At 43.5% G+C, this 21,166-nt stretch overlaps 1 protein-coding gene across 4 annotated transcripts in view; it reads right to left on the bottom strand.

Moving 5' to 3' along the window:
- Positions 1–7,217: 7,217 nt before the first annotated feature.
- Positions 7,218–21,166, bottom strand: part of FBXW2 (F-box and WD repeat domain containing 2) — a 32,362-nt gene continuing 18,413 nt past the window's right edge. For all 4 annotated transcript variants that reach the window (XM_037127437.2, XM_037127440.2, XM_037127438.2 and 1 more), the window contains 3 exons: positions 17,619–17,705; positions 16,570–16,739; positions 7,218–12,334 (listed from right to left, as the gene is read on the bottom strand). In XM_037127437.2, the coding sequence (XP_036983332.1) occupies positions 12,046–12,334; positions 16,570–16,739; positions 17,619–17,705 (546 nt within the window). In that variant the 3' untranslated portion in view covers positions 7,218–12,045. The remainder of the gene's footprint in view (positions 12,335–16,569; positions 16,740–17,618; positions 17,706–21,166) is intronic.

Here is a 21,166-nt window from a genome sequence, read left to right as displayed (position 1 = left end):
TCCTTAAATCCAGTGAGAAAAACCTAGACTGAAGCCTGGTCCTCAGCCCTTCCCCAAAACACTGCTCTGTAGAAGAGCTGAGAGCCCGGGGGAACACGAGCTCACAGACCAAACTAATTAGCCACCTGAGGAGCATAACCACAGAACACGAAGAACAAATGTCTACAATATAAAGCAAAACGATTGGGAGAGACTGGCCAAGAACACATGTGGTGAATGCACTTAGGAAAAGAAAGCATTTAAAAATACGAAGCAAGAACAAGAAAGAATGTTTTTACACTTTTACTGGGGTTTTTTTTTTAGATTTTATTTCTTTATCTTTAGAGGGGAAGGGAAAGAGAGAGGGAGAGAAACATCAATGTATGGTTGCCTCTTGTGCGTCCCCTGCTGGGAACTGGCCTGTAACCCAGGCATGGGCCCTGACTGGGAATCGAACCACAATCCTCTGGTTCTCAGGCCAGCGCTCAATACACTGAGCTACACTAGCCAGGGCTTTTTTACACTTTTAATGATGTATAATTCTGTATAAATAAGCCGCACGGATTGAAAGTGTCCATTTGATGAGTTTTGATGTACGTATACACCTGGGAAACCTTCACTATAGTCAAGATAATAAACATTTGCATCACCGAAGGTTTCTTCTGGCCCCTGTAATCCATCCCTCCCTCCACTTCCAACCCCAGACAACCACTGATCTGTCAATAGAGGTTAGTTTTGCAGAGAGAAGTATGTATAAATAGACTCATGTAGTCTGCATTCTTTTGTGTATGGTGTAATTCACATGAAATGCATCCATGTTATTTGTATGTGTTGCTGGGGTTTTTTTATTGCTGCATAGTATTCCACCGTGTAGGTAAACCTCAATTTGTGTATCCATTTACCAACAGTAAAATATATTGGTTAAGATATTCCTAAAACTTTTGCACATTCTGCATTCAGTTCTTCTAAATCACTTTCAAAATCAAGATTGTCCATGTCTGTGATTTTTGACATCTCTTTCATGTTACCAAGAGCACTGATTACAAAGCACTTAAAATAATTTTTAAAAGGTTTAAATGGCTTTGCTGATGATCTCTAAAGCCAGCTTGGCAATATGTGATGCTCACTTACTTTTCAGTACAATTGTTTAATGTGGTCAAGTACCTACTAGATAAAACTTGCCATTTAGACGACTTTAAAGTGCACACCCGGGTGGCATTCATCGCATTCACAATGCTGTGCAACCACCACCACTGTCTATTCCCCAAGTTCTCCATCGCCCTGGGCAGACTCTCTATTCACAAAGCATAACTCCCCATCCTCTCCGCCCCCCAAACCGTGGCCACCTCCAACCTACTTTCTGTCTCGATGAATTTGCCTATTGCCGACATTTCACGTAAGGAGAATCACCCGACGTGCCTTTGGTGTCTGGGTCCTATTCCCTAGCACGTTCTGCGGTTCATCCACATTGCAACGTATACTAGAACCGCGTTTTGTGGTTGAATGATACCACAGTGCATAGGACTACACCGCGTTTCCTGATACACTCCTCTGCTGATGGACACTGGGGGTGTTTCCACCTTGTAAATAATGCTGCTCTGAACGAACAGGTATCCACGTGAGTCTCTATTTTCAGTTCTTTTGGGGTATATACCTAGGAGTGGACTTTGCCGTGTCACGTGGTAATTCTGTGTTTAACCTGTTGAGAAGTCACCCGCATGTTTTCCGTGGAGGCTGCACCAGTTCCCATTCCCACCGGGCAGGCTTGCCAGCATTGATGGGTACGAGGTGGCGTCTCATCGTTGTTTCAATTTGGTGTCTTTCACAGCCTGTCTCTCATTCTGCTCCTAGTCCTCTTCTCGTTTTAAACATAACTTTATGTGAAATTTGGCCTTAATACTTCTGTTGCTTATTCTATGTAAAATTATTTTTTTCCTGACTTTTTGGAAGGAGGTTACATTCAGGAAGGACCTTTCAGCCTTCACAGAGCCACCTCTGCTGCCGTTTTTGTGTGGCATTTACAAATAAGGCAGCTTGCTTTCTGGGACTTCCTGCCTCTGTTCTCATCCTTTGTTGAATCCGGTTCTTTTTTTCTTGTCTTCAAATTCTGATAGTGTCTTACATGTTCCTATACTGACTATAAAGACCCCGTGAATAATATGGCATCTTCCTACTCTCCCCTTCTCTCTCTCTCTCGTCTCTGTAATGCCCATTTTTAATTTTAGTCCCAGGAGTTTTCCCTAATGTGGGACCCTGTCATAGAAGACAGCAGGTCAGTCTCATGAGCTTAAAAGGGCTGCCCTGCTCCAGCCCTTTCAGGTGTTCTTACCATAGGCCCCTGCACCCACCCACTGTTGGATTGGACAGAACCTCTCCCAGCTTCATCTGATGTCTTCAAATTGGTTGCTCCACTCTTCAGTGATCACCCATTGCCCCTTTTGGGTCCTCCTGTTCTCAGGTCCATCATCTCCTACTTCTGTTCCTTCCTTTTTTCCCCTTTTCCTCTTACATAAACGCTGTTCTTGTGGAAGCTTCTGTTTTTCCCCATTTGCTTAATTTGGGGGTTTGTAGGGTTACCTTGTCACCTAGTTCTGTTATCAGTATCGTCTGGTTTTCTCATCTTGCTATTTAATTGCTGTTTTAGGTGGGGATGCAGAGGTTGAAAACCTATGTTGCTACCACCAACAACCTGCTACTTTTGTGTTGAATTTTGTTGTTTAACAATTTTGCCTTCAAATTCTGTGTCTTTCATGTTCCTATATTGACTGAAGACCCCCATGAGCTAGTAATATAATCCCCTCAGTTTGGGAACTTTATGGTGGGTGACTTGCTCTGGGACACCTTGGTTGCGACCTGTAAGTAGAACATCTCCCTTCTTTGTCCTTCCTTCTTGGGATTTTGTGTGTGCGCTACCCCCAGAGAACCATGAGCTCTCAGAAGCAGGAACCACACACAATTCACCTCTGTACCCCCAGCCCCTAGCACAAAGCCCAGTACAGAACAGGGACACGATATTTCCAGAGAAAAGGAATTTCAGCCAAACGATGCCTGCAGCTGTATTACATAACTACCAAGTATTATTCTTAAAAATAACTTATACTCATTGTAGAAAACTCAGAAAATACAAACAATACATAGAAAATATTTACCTATAATCGCATCCCCAAGAAAGGAGCACTATTACCCTTCCGGTGTAGTTCATTTTGTCCCTATGCAGAGTTAGACCATTTCATTTGGAAGATGCTGTATGCCACTTTAAAACCTGTTTCCCACTGATGTTTCTGCGTTTTCCATGTTATTCATCTTCATAGCATTGTTTAATAGCTATGTAATGTAATATTCCAGTGTGTAAGAGCAATTTTAGTAGAGATTAAAAGCATTTCCAAAACAGTAAGCATGAGTGTATGCAGACTGCCTGCGGATGTCTTGGCATCACGTGCCCTGTAATAACTGGAAGTAAAGTAGGAGGCAACTCCAGCTTTGGAACGCATTGGGGGTGGCTGTAACCTTAAGTGCGAGGAAGTCCTTGTGAATGCAACCCATTGCCAGATGCTATTCTGAAAAGTTCCACTAGGTGGCAGAACGAGTTGGTTAACAGCGGTGGTTCTCAACCTTGGTGGACACCACAATCACCTGCCACGCCCCTGCTTGAATTTCTGAATCATTACGTCCAAGGCGGCGCCCAATAATTTGCATTCCTGCCAAGTTCCCCAGTGACACCCATGTGTGGAAAGGAAACCACACTTTGAGAATCAACGGAGACTAATCAACGGCCCATTCTTCTGAGTTTACTTTGTACCAGTTCTCAAGACACAGTCTTGTAGGGGAGAAAGAGAAATGAAGAAAATAACCCTTATTTTTTCGGCACTTTTGTCACCTTAGGTTGACACAAAGACTTCATCCGTGTTTTTGTTTGTTTTACTGATTTCCTCTCACTGAGAGGTCAATCTTCAAGCCCTTAAAGCTTGAATGATAAGCCTGCTGCAGAGTGGCCTTGCATGGCTGAATCGGCTGGACCAACGAACTCAGGAATGTCTGCTCTCCTGTGACACCCTCACAGATGGAAAACCGCCTCTCTGAACCCCCAGAGGCCCGACGCGTGCACGCCTGCCAGGCCCTCCCTGACTCCCCACTAATTCGTAAAAGTAACCCACTAGGAGGAGTCTGCCCTTGGGGCCTTGTTTGGTTGCTTCTAGATGAATGAATCCCTTAAATTCCAACAGTTAATTTGGGGAAAAGAAACCTTTTAATTCATGATTGCCCATAGTTTCCTTTAAGTACTATGGATCACCTGTGGTACGTCCTCATTAGGAAAACTTTGAAGATCCGGTTCCATAGCTGCCCAGTCCTGCCGATGACCTCTCTGGTACAGCGCTGCGTCTTCCTGGAACTCCTTGCACAGGCAAGGCCGACGCTGCAGCAAACCACTACGCTGGATTCCTACGCTGCACTCGTTCCTGGGAGGGAAAGAGGGATTGTAGATGGGTTTGCTTAACACCAGTCCTTTTTATGTAATGAAAGGAAGTTTCAATGTGTGCCTTGTGTTGAATTATTGTTTCTAAAACAGTGATGCCTAGATTAGTGAAATTGTATTTGTGACTCTATCTCAATGTTTTCCAGATTATTTGGAAATGTGATAAAAATAAATGGGTAAAAGATGAAGACAGAATTCAAAAGATATACAAATGAGTGCATATACAAATATCTGTCTTCATATGTTCCAGACATATCAATTAGAGAAACCTTGAGATATTTTCCTTATACCTGCTAAGTTGACAAACGTATTTACAATAACCACTCAAAATTAAAGATGTTGTGTTGCAACATACACACACCAACCAGCAAGGCAACACCATAAATCCCTTTACTCCATTTGGGAAGCCACATGATACATACGGAGCAAAAGCCACAGAGTGTTTCCTCCTGGACACAGACACAGTTTCTGGGGAGCCAGAAGTGCTCCTTCTTGGCCTGGGCAGTGGTTCAATGGGTGTTCGCTCTAACTGTTGAGTGAACTGTGCGTGTATGTTTTGTGTGCTCTTCTGTGTCTGTAACAAAAAAAAAGTTAAGAGAAATAATATCCTTTCCTTTGACCAACAAGTCATCTAGTGGGAACATGTTCTAAGAAAATATAAGCAAAAAAAAAATGTGTCCATAGCATTATCTAAAAAGCAAAACTAGACACCCTCTAATGATCCATCCAAATAAGAATGGCTCAGCAAATTACAGGTAATAATATCACAGAGCACTAGGGTAACTGCAAAGACTCGAAGCACATTTCTGACCACAGAATACAAAATGAGGACTTGTGATCATGTGCATGAGGATTGGAAGTCCTAATAATCGTTATGATACAGGAGCTCTGGGTAATCCTCTCCATAAATTGGTGTTATCTTTATTTTACCACCAAGAGAACAGAACGTGTGGTTCAAATACAAAGCACAGGGCCCTTCCACTGGCAAGGACTACACACGTCTAATCACAAAACGATCATCCCATGTTCTGCCTCAGTGCGCTCAGAACACTGGATATTTACGGGACATGGCAGAACAGGGAAGTCTAAGAGAGGAAGAGCTGTGTGTTCATTGGTCTTTCATTTTGCTTCAATGCCGATATTCTCAAAGATCTTTTTTCTTCGTAACACATAGCCCCTGAGATAATCCATGACAGTCACTAAAATAACTTATCAAGCCCTGGCTGGTGTGGCTCAATGGAGTGAGTGCCAGTCTGTGAACCAACAGGTCGCTGGTTTGATTCCCAGTCAAGGGCACATGCCTGGGTTGCGGGCCAGGCCCCCAGCTGGGGGAGCACGACAGGCAACTGATCAATGCATTTCTCACATGTGGGATGTTTCCCTCCTTTCCCCTCTTTCTAAAAATAAAAATAAATAACTTATTAAAAACTTACTGAGTATTGTGAAAGAACTCAATCTTACAATGTTGCTGGGGAGATGAGGTATTCACCCAGATTTTGAAAAACTTCTGGATCAAAGGTTTGCCAACTGCACAAGGTACTTGGCAATGAACTGCAAAATAAATTGCATGACTACACTAGACAGAAGCGTTGAGCTGGGCTGAGTGCAGGATGATAGCAGAGGCTTTGATGATAGTGGGAGGTCAGTGGGGTCCTAAAGGCTGGCCCTAGGCAGGTGGAGAGGCACGTGGAGGGCTGTCCCAGGAGGAGGAAGAGCCAGGGTGCAAAGGCAGGAGAAGAGCAAGAACAGTTGGAAGGGAGCAGCTGGGGCTCAGCTATGTTGGTAAGTCTAGACACCCCCTGTTGGTAATGGGGTCATCAAGATCGTTTGAACCAAGGATCCAGCAGTCAGAGGAGTGGCTGGGGAGACGCCCTGGAGGCAGAATGTAAGATGGTCCAGCAGGCGCTCGTCAGGGGTGAGGGAGGAAGGCAGCAGTCCAGGTTTGAACCCAAGAGACTTGCAACAGGGAGAGGTGGGGAGGGGGCCAAAGTAGGGAAAACCCAGGTGTGAAGGCTACAGGTCACAGCCCAGCCCTCCACCTCGCCACTTACTCCTCTAATTAGGCCCATTTCTAAGCTTCAGCTTTCTCATCTGGAAGAGGAATGATACTCTGCCCTGCAATGGTGCTTTTGGGGATCAAAGGTACACAGACCCCGTCTGATGACAAGGGGCCCTACCAATTGAAATTAAGAATAAGGCCCTGGCTGGTGTAGCTCAGTGGATTGAGCACGGGCCTGTGAAGCAAAGGGTCACCGGTTCAATTCCCAAAGGGTCACCTGGGTGCAGGCCAGGTCCCCAGTGGGGGACACATGAGAGGAAACCACACATTGATGTTTCTCTCCCTCTCTCCTTCCCATCCCCTCTCTCTAAAAAAAGAAGAAGAATGAACCAACTCGGACACACACTGAGTAGAGGAGGGAAGAGAGAGGAAGACAGTTCCAAGGTCTCCACCTGACCTGTGTCGCTGTGCTTTATTTTTCCCATTTGCATCCACGGGTCAGAGTTGCCAAAATTCCTTCTTTGCATTTTACTTTTACATGTATTGTTTTCCCTCTTGGGTCTCATTCAAAGTCATGATATTGCTGGGCTTGCGTTTCAGTACTTGCAGAAAGTGTAAAGGAACAGAGCCACTTCCGATCACATGAAGGGCAGTTCCATTTGCAAAAACACATTCTAAAGCACACTCACTTTTGAAAAGTCCCCTCTGAATTGGTGGTGGGGGGAGGGGATGGGGAAGCAAGAAAATAGTCTTCACTACAGAATGTTATTTTTAAGGAAATGCAGGTTTATTACTTTCAAGTACAAACAATAACTTGGGCTTGGCTAACCAAATGTTGCCTAATTGAGGAACTTGTTTTAATGTATAGATATAAATGACTTATAGTTAGCACGATCACTCATGGGTAAAAGAAAGTTCTATGGTGCATGAGAATGGCTCGTCTTGACAGAGACCTTGTACCACAACCACTCCACTATTTGTTGAAGCCAATCCCTACTCCCCCGCCCCCACCCTACAGACAGGTCAAATATAAACTTCACCTCATTCCCCCTAGATCACAACGGACATCGAACTAGTGAAATGCAAGTTGATGAATATGACCACGTGGCTATAGATGTTGGATTGGAAACCAGCCTTGGCGGATTTCAACCTGAGCCTTAGTGAAATACATCTGGTTCACAATTTGGGTATAGGGACTCCAAAAACACCGTGGAGTTTGTATCATCTGAATGAATAATTTGCCTAGTTTAAATATGCAAAAACACCTTATTTGTGCACATCCCTGACTAGTAGAACCAGCTGATTCTTTAAGCTACAGTAATTAAGTGGGTTTACACTAGTCAGGAACGTAATACTAAGCAACGAAATCACACTAGAGAAGACTGGAAAATGTGGAAAGACGTGACTGGAAAACACCTTTCTGCAGGGAGCATGAGCCTTTTCAGCCTGATCAGGCTGATGGGAATGGTACAAGACTGTCCAGTCATCAATTTGAGGATTTATCCTGAAAAAATTTCACTTTCCTAGAGTGGGAATGGGGAACCTCTGGTCAGAGACACTGCCAGAGACAGCTAGGAGGCATTTTTGTCAAGAATGCTAACCTGTCCTTTCATCAGACACTCCATCTGGGGACTAACTCCCAGCAGTGTCTTATGTGTCCTGGCAAGAACCAGCAGAACCAGGTACAAAGGCTCTCTCAAGGGGACAGACCTAAAGGAGCTTCTCCCCTATCCTGCCAACTCCGTGTCCCTAAAGGCAAAGGGGACAGTGTGCCCTGCCCCAGGTTGCATCCTGGAGCAGCTGATTCTGCACACTTCCCTGCAGCAAAAGCAAGAGATTCAGACACCGAGGCCTGCAAGAGGCCCAGAGGAGGCCCAGAGAACTGGAAGTGATGGTGGGAAGACACACCTCCAGGCTCCCAAGCAGCCAGGGCACATGAGCACAGCTGCACGGAGCTGGCTGGGTTTGGCCAGAGCGGTGTGTAAAGCCAGACTCCACTATCCTCCTCAGCTACTTTGGGTAAAATGCTTAATCTAACAGAAACAATGTCTTCATGTCTAAATAATACTGTTTCCAAACATTTTTTTCTCCCTTTTTTATAAATTCAGAGCAGAAATCATTCTCCCAACAGCAAACACTAGAATGATTACATAATCCTCATTCATATTTTAAGCATTTTCAATGGCCAGAACAGAGTAATTTTTAAACTTTGAAAAATGAAGTGCAAACCTTAAAATGTAACACAATATTTCTCACTTTCCATTGATGAGAAGCTATCCAAACATGGGACCCTTCCTTCAGAGCTCCTTCCAAGTTGAGCCCTCCCTGGAGGGTCTTTCTTCCTACTTCTCTACTAGGTCTGAAAGTTGGCCTAGGACCAGTTTTGACACACTGGTAACAGGGCTGGAGGAAACTATTGTATTTCACTGTGTATAATGCACTCCCATGTATAATGCACACCCATAGTTTTGGTCCAAACTTTCAGGGAAAAAAATCTTTCATTTTAACTTTTTTCTTAATTAATTTTTAGGAACAAAACTGATTATTGTACCTCAGGGTATTATTTTGCAAATGGATATCATTATTGCTTTCTAGAGTTACATTTTTACTGCATAAGCATAAATTAAAAAATTAACATTTAGATATAGAATTAGTACTACCCATGTATAATGCACATCCTTATTTTTTTCTCAAAATTTTGGGCAAAAAAAAAAGTGCACATTACATGGCAAAATATGGTAGCTTCCACTGAAATGGAAACACAGTCTGCTAAAAACCTTACACCCAGCTGTCCAGGACCCTCACCCTGGAGCCTGGGTTGTTCTGCGCGCCTTTAGGGCCCTGGGAGAAGCCCTTGAGTCCATCAAACTCAGCGTCATTCAAGATATACAATACACATAAGGGTGGAGTCATCTGCCTGTAACTTAAGAATTTTTCAGAGATGAGAACAGTCACAAGAGAAGAGGCAAGCCCTGACCCTCACCTCTGAGCTAAGGAAGCAGACGTCAAGTGTGTGGAGAAGACGGCCCCCAGCTCGATGAAAGGACACCAGGCAACTACAGCTGGTTATCCCCTGGCCACTTTTGTTGACTCCCCATTCTGCTTCATTTTTCTAAAGGATGAGTTAGTAGTCCATTCTTATAAAAGCTGGCAATGGTGTGGCCACATCTAACTACAAGGCAATTAAATAAAATGCTCTGGTGCTGTGAAGGCTGCTGTGAGGAGGACGCAAAGGAGGACTCCAGCCCCAGCCTCCAGAACTGTCAGAATCTGTCATCCTCAGTGCCACTGCGGTGACGCACATGTTCACAACAGAAACGGGAAGTGGGATACACCATACAAGTTTCAGGTATGTCATTTCCAAAACACATCCCCCCACAAAGGCTATTATAAATGACTCGCTCTTTGAGTCTACTGAGTAATCGCAAAGTGGGGCGGGAGTGGGGATGGTCATGGAAACAGTAATCTCAGTTACTTATTTAGGCTGCAGGAGAAGGAAAAAGTCATTTACCCTCATCACTGCCCCCAGTCTCCCGAGGCTCCTGCCAAATAGATTCCAGCTGCAATTCGGGTTCCATTTCTTGGAGGACCAAGCAGAGTTTATACATAGAACTCAGTATGAGATGGATTTAGGGGATGGAGGAAGATACTGTTCTTTTACCTAATTCCTTTAGTGTCACCATGGATATTAACTAAGCCTGTCCTTGAAACCATCAATCTTCTAAACTTCATAGCAGTCGGTTCATTGCCAGGCTCTTGAGAATTCAGACCCTGGGAGAACTGTGTACATGCTGCAGAATTTGCATCAGTCTCAGCTCTGCTGCGAACCCCTTTTCCCACCTAGAAGGGGTATGCTTTGCATCACGGTCAGAGCCAGGCAGAGACTCTCACTGAGGGTCTGGTTCTTATGTTCATCTTTAAACTCCTTTCCTGTCTGTGAATGGGGCAAGCCCCCTCCCCCCGCTCCCCAGTAATACAAAGGGACAGTTGAATGGCCAAATTTGTTAAAACATTTCCACTGCTGAATTACACAGCATTCTTTCACTTTACAGCAGTGAGAGGGTGGAGAAAACCAGCTGGCAGCCCATAGACATGACTGGTGTAGCCTGCTGTATTCGAAATTATCTTCAATTAGTTGTCAACATTTTTAAATCAGGAAATTTCAAACAAAATTCTGTTCCTCCTGAAAAAAACTGAAGACCTGCGAACGCCGGGCTGGGCTCGTTTCCGCCTAAGGCTCCGAGCTGAGTACCCGCTCTGTTCTGAGCCCTCTGCGGTTCAGCACAGTCCCACCCAGCTTGCTTCCCATTTCTGTCATCTGTGCAACTCCCCGGACACGTGAGCTTGTGAACCCTAATTAAGGGCAATTCCTTCATTGTAAAGATTTTTTTAAAAAGGGCCCAGGGACAGAAAGCAAACCTGCCTGAGGACATACATCAAGTTAAGGGGGAAAATTAGGGTCAGGTATCTTTCTGATAACACGGCCTCTGTACAGAACCACAACTCCTATCCACACTTCTTCCACCAATCATTTACATATCCTCAGTGGAGTATGTGCATTTTCTACACTCTCCTTTTAGCCATCTTCTTCCTATATTTGGTTTCCTTACAGATGACTACTTTGTGTCAGTAATTTCATTGATATATTATCTCCAATCTCAAAGAAACAATGAATCTGTAATCAGACAAAACAAAAATATCAACTTTTGGACATCTCAGCAGATACAGGACCAGAAAGAATCTTACAAATCACTTAACAATTAGCTGTGCAGACAGAGAATCAGGGCCAGGGGTGTGACACGTCTGAGGTCACAGGGTTCCTAGGTAGCAGAGCCCGTCCAGTCTTCCACCTCAGTGCTCCTACAGCTGCACCATGTCACCTCCTGTGCAGTCACCTATGCTGTGGGAGACCGAGGACAAGCTGGCCCCAGATGGACACAAGAACTACACAACTTCCTCACAGCTCAAGACGTGGCTAGCTTTGACTCTGCCAAGAACTAGGAATCAGAATACATTACAAACAATTTATAGAACTGGGTTTGTACTAGAAGACCAACTTTCTTTAGAACTGGTGTTTGGTGGAGAGTTTTTGAATGTCACAGGACTTGGTGGTCTTCGTAATACTGCTTGTTACAAAAGCAAAGCCCCATGTGAGAAAAGTTACTATAAAACATCATAGCACCTTTGCTTCAACTTCAAAAGAAAAAAGGCGATGGTAAAAAGCTTTAATAAGAATGAACGTGTTTTTATAGGCAACCAATTAGCAGATTAATAAATCATTTGAGTTTCTTTACTTAAAACCAATATTCAAGAAAGATGAACCCCAAATGCATCCTCTTATACTGACCAACATAACTACGTACAAGTGAAGTCGATGGTGTGCCCCCTTAGCATGCTTCGCTGTATGTCAATAAAACGAGCCCTCCCCCACCCAGAGCCCTGGCCCCCTGGCAAACAGAGATAAATGATTGTGCACTGCGTGATGATACCATTAAGTGAGAACTTTGGTTCATGCAGTCGGCCGCCATAGAGGTTGCACTCAAAACCTGCAGCCCAGGCACCCAAAGTCGGCCAGCAGTGGTGGCTCGTGGCGTCAGCCGTGCTCCTTCCACAACACCAGGTGAATACTGTGGTCAGGCATGCTGGTGGCAAAGACCAAGCCCGTGTCATTGTGCCCATCCAGTCCATTCAGCCAGGAAGCTTCGCCTGCCAGAAAGCTTGAGCCTCTCTTTGATTTCCTGTACTCTGGCAGGGGCCAGCGGCTAATCAGGCTCTCTGTCCGCAAGTCCATGATATATAGGTAGCGGTTGTCAAACAGCAGGGCAAAGACTTCTCCAAAACCAAGCAAGGCCAAGTTTGGTATCTCAGGAGTCTTGATGACCCTACAAGAATGAGAGTAATAACATGAACTGGAAGGCAACTTTGCTTTTGTTTATGCTACTATAATCTTTGTTTATGCTATATAATCTGGAGACTTTTAAAAGCAATACAAAAGTCAAGCAAATTTAGAGACTTAAACATTTTTGATAAAAAGGAAAAGGGAGACAAGAAGTTCAGCCTACTTTAAAACAGGGGTGGGGGAGGAGAGTTCATAATAATACGACAACATAAGGCATGTGAAGAGAAATGCAGTATTCGATGAACAGTTATAAAAACACAAAATGCCCATCAAAGCTGGAAAGGACCTTACAGATTATCTCACTTAACATCCTCTTTTACAAGATGTAAAGACTGAAGCCCAGCAAGGGTAAACAATTTAGCTACAGATTCACAACTAGTTGATTACCAGATAGAACTAGAATGTAAGACCCAACTCTCACTACTGGGTGAAAAGATTTATTTATGAAATCCTAGAACACTGACCTAGGGGAACCTCCTGAACAAAGAATGAGAATCCAGTGACTTAAATGCACTCTCAGAAGGTAGCAAACATGCATAGGTTCCCCTCTAAAACAGTAGAGACTGAAAATATGAAAAGTCTCCCAAATAATCCAGAAACATTCATTAATAACAGATTCACAAGAATTTATTGGAGAGAACTGGGGACGTTTGAAGAACAACTTTAACCTTCTTAGGTTCACAGTTCCCAAAATATCAACAAAGGTCAAAATGGGAGAGATCTAGATAAACAGCAACACAAATAAAAACAAAACAAGACTAAGGTCTCTATTATCTGTAGTTAGTAAAGTAAAAGATGGACAATAAAAGGTGATGTTCTCTTTGGAGGCAATAGGAAAAGAGCTACAGGTGAGGGATCTACAAAATCTGCTCTGTGACAGTAAGTTTGGGCCCCATGAAAAGCCAGGTTAGCCTATGTTGTAACAAGGACACTACCAACTAGAGTTATGTCTGAGAGGTCAACCAGGATGGCAGGGCCTGGTAACCAGGAAAAGTAAGAAACAGCTGAAGGAGATCAGCTGAGAGGGGGAGAAAGAGAACTGGCAGGGACAGGGAAAGCAGACATGCTCATCACCATGCAGCAGTGAAGGACGTATGAGAGGCCAGACGTTACAACTCTGGAAGGGAGTACTAGCTCCAACGTGGAGAGCTGCACAGAAGCAGATTTCAGTATGATACTAGAAAGGGAGGGGACTTCATAGTGAAGGCATGTTTCTCACACTCAACCCATCCAAAACTGAACTCATCAGCCAAACCTGTCCCTTCTTTGTCTCCTTGGTTGCTCATTCACCCAGTTGCTCAAGATGGGAAACAGGACAACCATCCAATGCTCCTCCTTTACTCAAACCACAAATTCAATCACCAAGATCTATTGATTTCACCCCTAAATTTTCCCTAGTTTATTTACTACCATCTGAATTGCTACAATTTTGATCTAAGAATCATCTTTCCCCTGCATTACTGCCAAGAGTTTTCAATTGGTCTCCCCACATCTACTCTTGGCCCCTTTCAGTTAACCTCACACTAATATCTAATCCATCTCATTTAAATTTTTAAACGCTTCTATGGCTCTCTACTGAACTCACCCCACTGGTTTTCTTTTAGTTCCTCAAATGCACCAGTTCTTTCAGTCTCCCAGCCTTGAAGAGACTGCTCTTTCAGTCTACATTGCTCATTGCGTGTCCCCGGCACTGAGTTAATGCAAATACTCAGCCCACACCACTTCCTCAAAGAAGCTTTCCCTTACTCCTCAATCTAATTGGGATCTCAAAGTACCCAATACTATGCTGCTCTTAGCCCAACCATTAAAACATCTGTATGCAATTAGCTGTTTAATGTCAGTCTTCCCTTCTGCTGGCTAGTAATTTCTATGAGTTTGTATCTCTGCTGGTTCCCAAGGTACATCATAATGCCTAACACATAGGTAAGTACTCAATAAATATCTGCTAATAACTACAGCAATGATGCAATGCTCACAGGCAAATAAAAATTCCTACAAGAGATCCAAGAGAAACTGGGAGAAACAGAAGTCTAGTAAGTCCCACCTCATAGATGCAAAGCCAGAAATAACCAGAAACTTAGAAAACGGGTGGCCAGGTATTAGGACTTTAGCCTGGTAAAGGTGAGCTGACTCCTAATACTAAAGCACAAATATGCTACAGAACAGAATTCAGGTTTTGACAAGCTCACAGCAGCTTCTGCTGATGACTTTAGAGCCGTAAAAGGACATCCCTGTGGTGCAGTCTAGGCCACTGAACCTAAATGACCCTGCCTGCTGTACTCACATAACCTAGAGCAAATAACTGCATCTTAGATGGCTTAAGCAATATGCTGCCATCTGCCATTTGTACGATGCTTCTTCTCAATTAGCTTCAAAGAGTAGGTAGCCCCTGCCTGGTCTTAGCAACGTGAGGCTATAGCATTTGTACAAAGATTTCAAAAGAAGTTAATTTCTTTGTGTTTGGGGGGGGGGAGGGGAGAAGCAATAGATAAAATAGCCTCCTTTCAAAGAAATATCTGAACCTAGCCATTTCCTAGCAGTAAACAATCTTGTAAATTTATTGCTTAAAACTAGTGCATCCAAACACCAAAACCTAACAGAACTTTCAGCCAGGGCTCTGGACTCTCTATACTGTATGTTCTGAGTAAGTAGCATACACGAGAAAGAATCAAATTAATGCCTTTACAGACTCTAAGCACAAAAAAAGACTATGCTATCTCTATTTTACCTCGTCTTTGCATCATTCCCTTGCAAATTTTAATTCAAAACATAAATAATACTAAACTGTAAAACACTGATTTCCCTGTGGTGACTACATGGATTTTTTTCTTTGGAAAGTATCAAGTTCTTTCAAAAGATCCTTCCCTCTGGCCTGCTGGTATCTTAAGCACAAGCCGGCTGGATGATCCAGCCATGGATCATCCACTAGATAAATGGTAGATGGACAGGTGGGGAGGTGGGTGGGCCCTAGACCAAGGTGTGCTGTGGGATGCTGGGCAATGCCCCTATGCTCTCTCAGCCTCAGTCTCTACATCTGTAAGATGAAAAGCTTGGACTAACGTTTTCTAGGATCTGTTCTGCTCTTTTTTCCCTTAAAGCATAGATAGCTTGGAAACATAATTGATTAGAAACATAGGTATGACTCCAGGAAGACGTAAATGGGGTTGTACCTTTATGAGCAGAGGGACAGGGTCCACCACAGTCCTGTCGGCTAGTATGATCAGATTCCATACAAGCTGACTTCACACAGTCACGAATAAGAAACAACAAAGACAACGTTCAATTTTCTGTACTTCCCCAAGCCACCGTGCTGTGGAACACTACTTCGGTGAGCTGTTAGTAATGAGTGCTCCTCAAAAATGGGCAGGAGGGTTGTGCACTATGAATGTTAGGTGTGTAAATTCACACAGGTTTCCTTATGTAGGGTTTCTCAGAGCTTTCATAAAAATAAGTATCTGCCAGGTCCTCTGCTAAGTCCTCATTACAGGCATTTCATTAATTCTTTATAGGTGAGAAATTGAGACAGAGAGGTTAACAAAGTTACATAATTTCACAAAGCTCATGAGAGATGGCACTAGGTCTTAAACCAAAATTTGTCTGTCACCAAAGTAAGTTCCCTTAATCACCATAAGGTCCTGGCCTCCATCAGCCTCCAATGTGCTACTAGATACTGCCAATCTCCAAGGGAGCTCTAAGGTATGCAGGAAATCACAAATTATTTGTCCATGGACCTTTTCTTATTCATTTCTCTAGAAGTAAACCTACAAGTGTAGTTTTCTCTAAATACCCATCTTTCTACTAGTCAGCAGAAGGCCACTCAATCCTTCAATGAATAATTTCAACTAACTAGGAAGTAGAAATTAGAATATTAGAACTAGAGGAGATATGAAAGATCTTTCCATCCAAAACCCTCATTTTCCAGATAAGCATGTTTAATTCTAAAGGAGGAAGTGACTCAGAGTAAGGGAAAGGATTAGGTACTAGACTGTCAAGGTTTTAGCATATAACCTTTTCTAATTATGCCTCTAAATCATTTTTATATGTTAAGTTTTCAGGGTATGATCCTATTTATAACTGACATAAGGATTTCCCAAAAGCAAGTTAGTGACTGGTTTATCCAACATTTACCCTTGTCTTTACTATTAAACTGTGACGGACAAACGGAAGGAAGGAAGGGCTGCAATGAACTGTCAAAAACAAAGGTCCAAAGAAATCTACCTGAGAATATCATAACTGGCAAAGTCCCATTGGTAGAGGCCCAGTGCTGAACTACAGACAATGTATTTGCCATCAAAATGAAGTCTTGGCTGCAGGCAGATACTTCTATCCTCAGAGACAGACAATGTTTTTAAGCACTTGCAGTTGATTTCTCTCCCAATTGGCCAAATCTACAAATAAAAGAAAATCAGGAAACATGACAGATCATATTACCCTAGGAAATCTTGTCCTTAATGTAATTTTCATTTGCTGAGTTCAGAAACCAATTGAAGTAAACGGGAAAGACCACAGGGTTTAGAGTTGAGAGGCATGGATTCAAACTCTGATTCTGCATGTAGGTGCCGTGCTGTCTTGGATAAAATACTTAACCTCTCTGAACATCAGTTTCCCTGATGAAGGTGATAATGCCTACCACATGAAACACTGTAAAAGTGGCACTAAAAAAGTATTAAGAGTGCTCTGTTAACTTTTTGCAATTTTTAAAGTTCTTCTACAAGTAAATGTTTATATTTTCATAGTTACACCTAAGAAATGAAGAGGGAAAAAAGATACATGTTTTCAGAAAACAGAATGGCCCCGGGCAGGATGTTCAGTTGGTTAAAGCATTGTCCCATAAGCCAAAAGATTACAAATTGGACCCCTGGTCAGGACACATACCTAGGTTTTGGGTTTTATCCCCAGTCGGGGTGCATACACGAGGAAACCAATGATGTTTTGACGTTTTTGTCTCACATCGATGTCTTTCTCTTTTCCCGCCCCACTTTCTCTCTCTCTCTCTAAAAATCAATAAATATGTCTTTTGGTGAGGGTAAAAAAAAAAATGCACTGAAGATGATTTTCTGTGGATTTTCTTTTCTTCATTTAAAAATCAGGGTTAGAAACTGCCTAAAACATAGAGATAATGCATGCTTCTCTTGCCAATGGGTTTAAGATGGCTTAAACAATAACATTCCTACCTACCTTGAAATTTTCATCTTAATTTAATTTTAATGTTCTTATATTTGCCAGTTTTTCTTTGATGAGGCAAACTAATAGAGAAAAAACTTTACCTTGATCTCATACTTGTCCGCACTTAAGAGGATGTAGTCTCCAGGGCTGTGCAAGAGAGACTTGACTTTGCACTTCTGCAAAACCACCTAGAAATATAAACATCCATGTTATAGAAAGATCCTCTTAATGCTACTCCTATATGGTTTAAAAAAAAACTTAAAATATGAAAGAGCTTGAAATGATATCATATGCTAAAAAACCTGAGCTATAACTCTATGACCAGTTAACTTCTACTAAGAGTTCTACTACAACCAGGATATCTAAATTATCAGTAGGGTCTAAAAGTGCCTAATGTTGGAAGCATTTAATCTAGTCTTTAGTCTGAAAGCAAACATTAGGACCAATTTTAAAAATTACAAAATGTTACTTTATAGAAAATGTGAAGAACAGGAAAGAAAAAAGCCCACAGTCATAGAAGTAGATTCAAATCATCTGTTTTTATAAGCATGTGCATTATAAAGGAAAAGGCACTACCAGAATCTTCCGTACATTGACTTGGTAACCATGGACAAGACCATCTAGCCTCTTTCTCAGTTTCCTCATTTTTAAAATAGGGGATGAGTCCTGGCTGGTGTGGCTCAGTGGACTGAGTGCTGGCCTGTGAACCAAAGGTTGCTGGGATTGATGACTAGCCAGGGCACATGCCTGGGTTGCAGGCCAGGTCCCCAGTTGGGGACATGCGACAGGCAACTGATTGATTTACTGTGCACACTGATGTTTCTCTCCCTCTCTTTCTCCCTCCCTTCCCTCTTCTCTAAAAGTAAATACAACCTTTAAAAATAATACAAATCTATACCAATCTTTAAATATAAATTTTTAAGTATTACTTAAATTTATTTTAAATACAATCTTTAAAAATAAATGAGTAAATAAATAATAAAATAGGGAATAAGGAGACACTTCTACTAAAGATGATGGTGTAGGCAGATATGGCTAACCTCTTCACACAATCACATCAAAATTACAACTAAAATATGGAACAACCATCACTCACAACCATCAGAACTGAGTTGAATGGAAGTCTGACAACTATGGAATTAAAGAAACCACATCCATCCAGACTAGTAGGAGGGGTGCAGGTGCAGAACAGATTGGTCCCTCACCCACATGTGGTGGGTAAAAATTCAAGAGGGATATCTTAGGAGTGAGGACTCCCAGCCTCACACCAGGCTCCCCAGATCAGAGTTCCAGTGCCAGGGAGATAAGTCCCCACAACTTCTGGCTGCAAAAACCAATGGGGATTGAGTCAATAGAAGAAATTTCTGGAGCCCCAAGCAGTTCCTCTTAAAAAACCCACACACTGAATCACCTATTCAGACTCACTCCCTCTGAGCTGCAGCACTGGGGCAGCAGCTGAATGGTACCACCGGTACACAAGAAACTAAAATGTCCAGCATCAAGGAGAGCAGAGGCCATTGTCTCTTTTCTAAACCCTCCTCCCACAGAGCTGGCAAGCTGGTGCCATATCTGAGACTAACACTGTTTGACCAGCCTTGGAAACCCCCAGACACTCCACCCCACCCAACTTATGGGCCCAGCCAAGCTTCATCTATATGAATAAATGGTCTAGGCTTATGCTTCACGACTTCCTAAATCTAATCAAACAAGCAACAGCTGGCCTCAGTGAGCCCCGGGCCAAGCATTAGCAGCAGCCAGCTTAGATTAACAGTGTGGCTTCACCAGGGAATATCCAAGCCCAGCATAAGCAGCAGCCATCTCAGATTGTTTATAGCTCAGGCTGGGTGGCCCTGGGCAAAACACAGGTAGGGGCTTACCTTGGCCTACACCACACAGGAAACCCCAGGGCCAGCGCACCCAATGGACAACTACAGACTACACTGGAGCACTACCTTGACCCTTCAAGACTGATCCTCCATGGAAGACTTAGGTTGGTGATTAAGTGGTCACAGCCAATCCTTACAGCTGAGTGGCCTGGGTAAATCACTCCCATTGATCTGCCAACAGCAACCAAGGATCAACTACAAGAGGAGGGTGTACTCAGCCCACATGAAGGGCCCACCTCCAGTACCCAGCCTGCGTGATAGGGGAGGCCATGCCATTAGACCCTACTGGACACCTACCAGGTTAGGATACACTACCAAGACACGGAGTCAAAGCAGCTCTACCTAATACATGGAGATAAACACAGGGAGGCTGCCAAAATGAGGAGACAAAGAAACATGGCCCAAATGAAAGAACAGCTCAAAACTCCAGAAAAAGAACTAAACAAAATGGAGATAAGCAACCTCAGATGCAGAGTTCAAAACACCAGTTATAAGGATGCTTAAGGAACTTAGTGAGTATCTCAACAGCATTAAAACATCCCGTCAGAATCAAAGGATACACTAATTGAAACAAAGAACAATTTACAGGGGACTTCCGCCAAGATGGAGGCATAGGTGGATATGCCGTGCCTTCTCACACAACCAAGTTTAGAGACAACTAAATATTAGCAATAAAAAACACAGCCAGAACACGGAAAATTCAACTTTTCGGAAGTCCATTAACAACAAATTCTTCAGCCTGACCGGTAAGGGGCGAAACCAGAGGCTGGTGAAGCGGGGTTGCACAGGAAAACTCGGTCAGACGGACTCAGGCGTGGAATCCAGACACGCGGAATCCAGGCGCAGGGTTGGACCTAGTGAGCGACCGAGCGAGCGACCAGGCGAGCGACCAAGGGGGAGACAGCGGGGGAGCGGTGCTGCGTGTTGACTGTGGTCACGCATTTGTGCGCGGGCGGACAGGCGAGGGAGTGGGCGGATGGACTGGCCCGGCGGGTCCCCGCATCAAGCGGCAGTGGAGGGCGCCGCCATTTCCCTGCTCTGACCCCACCTCCACATACAGCGTCATAACCCAGCGACTCTGAGTGGCCCGGCCCAGGTGAACCACCTAAGCCTCTGCTCCTCACCCAGCTGCGAGAAACAGCAGAGGAGGTAGCCATTTCCCCGCTCTGACCACGCCCCCACATACAGCGTCACAACCCAAAGACCTGGGAGTCCAGGGCTCCCCTCCTCATACTTAAAGGGCCAGAACAGACCAAAAATGTCACAAGAAGATCTCAAAGCTCCAGAGCCCATAGATCTAAGCGATGAAGAAATAGCAAAACTCTCAGACGCACAGTTTAAAACACTGGTCATCAGGATCCTCACAGAACTGGTTGATTATACCCACAAATTAGACAAATATATGAAGGTGAAACTAATTGAAATGAATGGAATTGCACAGGACACCAATAGCAATGAAAAGGAAACTGGGACTCAAATCAATGGAGTGCCCCAGAAGAAAGCAAATGATGGACAAACAGAAAAGAGTCAAGAAGCAAGAATTCAAAGAAATGAGGAGAGTCTTAGGAACCTCCAGGACATCTTTAAAAGCTCCAACATCCGAATTATAGGGGTACCAGAAGGGGGAAAGGCACAGCCACCAGTGGAAAACTTATTTGAACAAATAATAAAGGAGAATTTCCCCAATCTGGCAAAGGAAATAGACTTCCAGGAAATCCAGGAAGCTCAGAGAGTACCAAAGAAGTTGGACCCAAGAAGGAACA

This window comes from Artibeus jamaicensis, unplaced genomic scaffold, assembly GCF_021234435.1.
Source record: "Artibeus jamaicensis isolate MK-2021 breed Jamaican fruit bat unplaced genomic scaffold, CSHL_Jam_final scaffold_1964, whole genome shotgun sequence".
In the NCBI taxonomy this organism is placed as follows: domain Eukaryota; kingdom Metazoa; phylum Chordata; class Mammalia; order Chiroptera; family Phyllostomidae; genus Artibeus; species Artibeus jamaicensis.
This window is presented reverse-complemented; position numbering and strand designations above follow the sequence as displayed.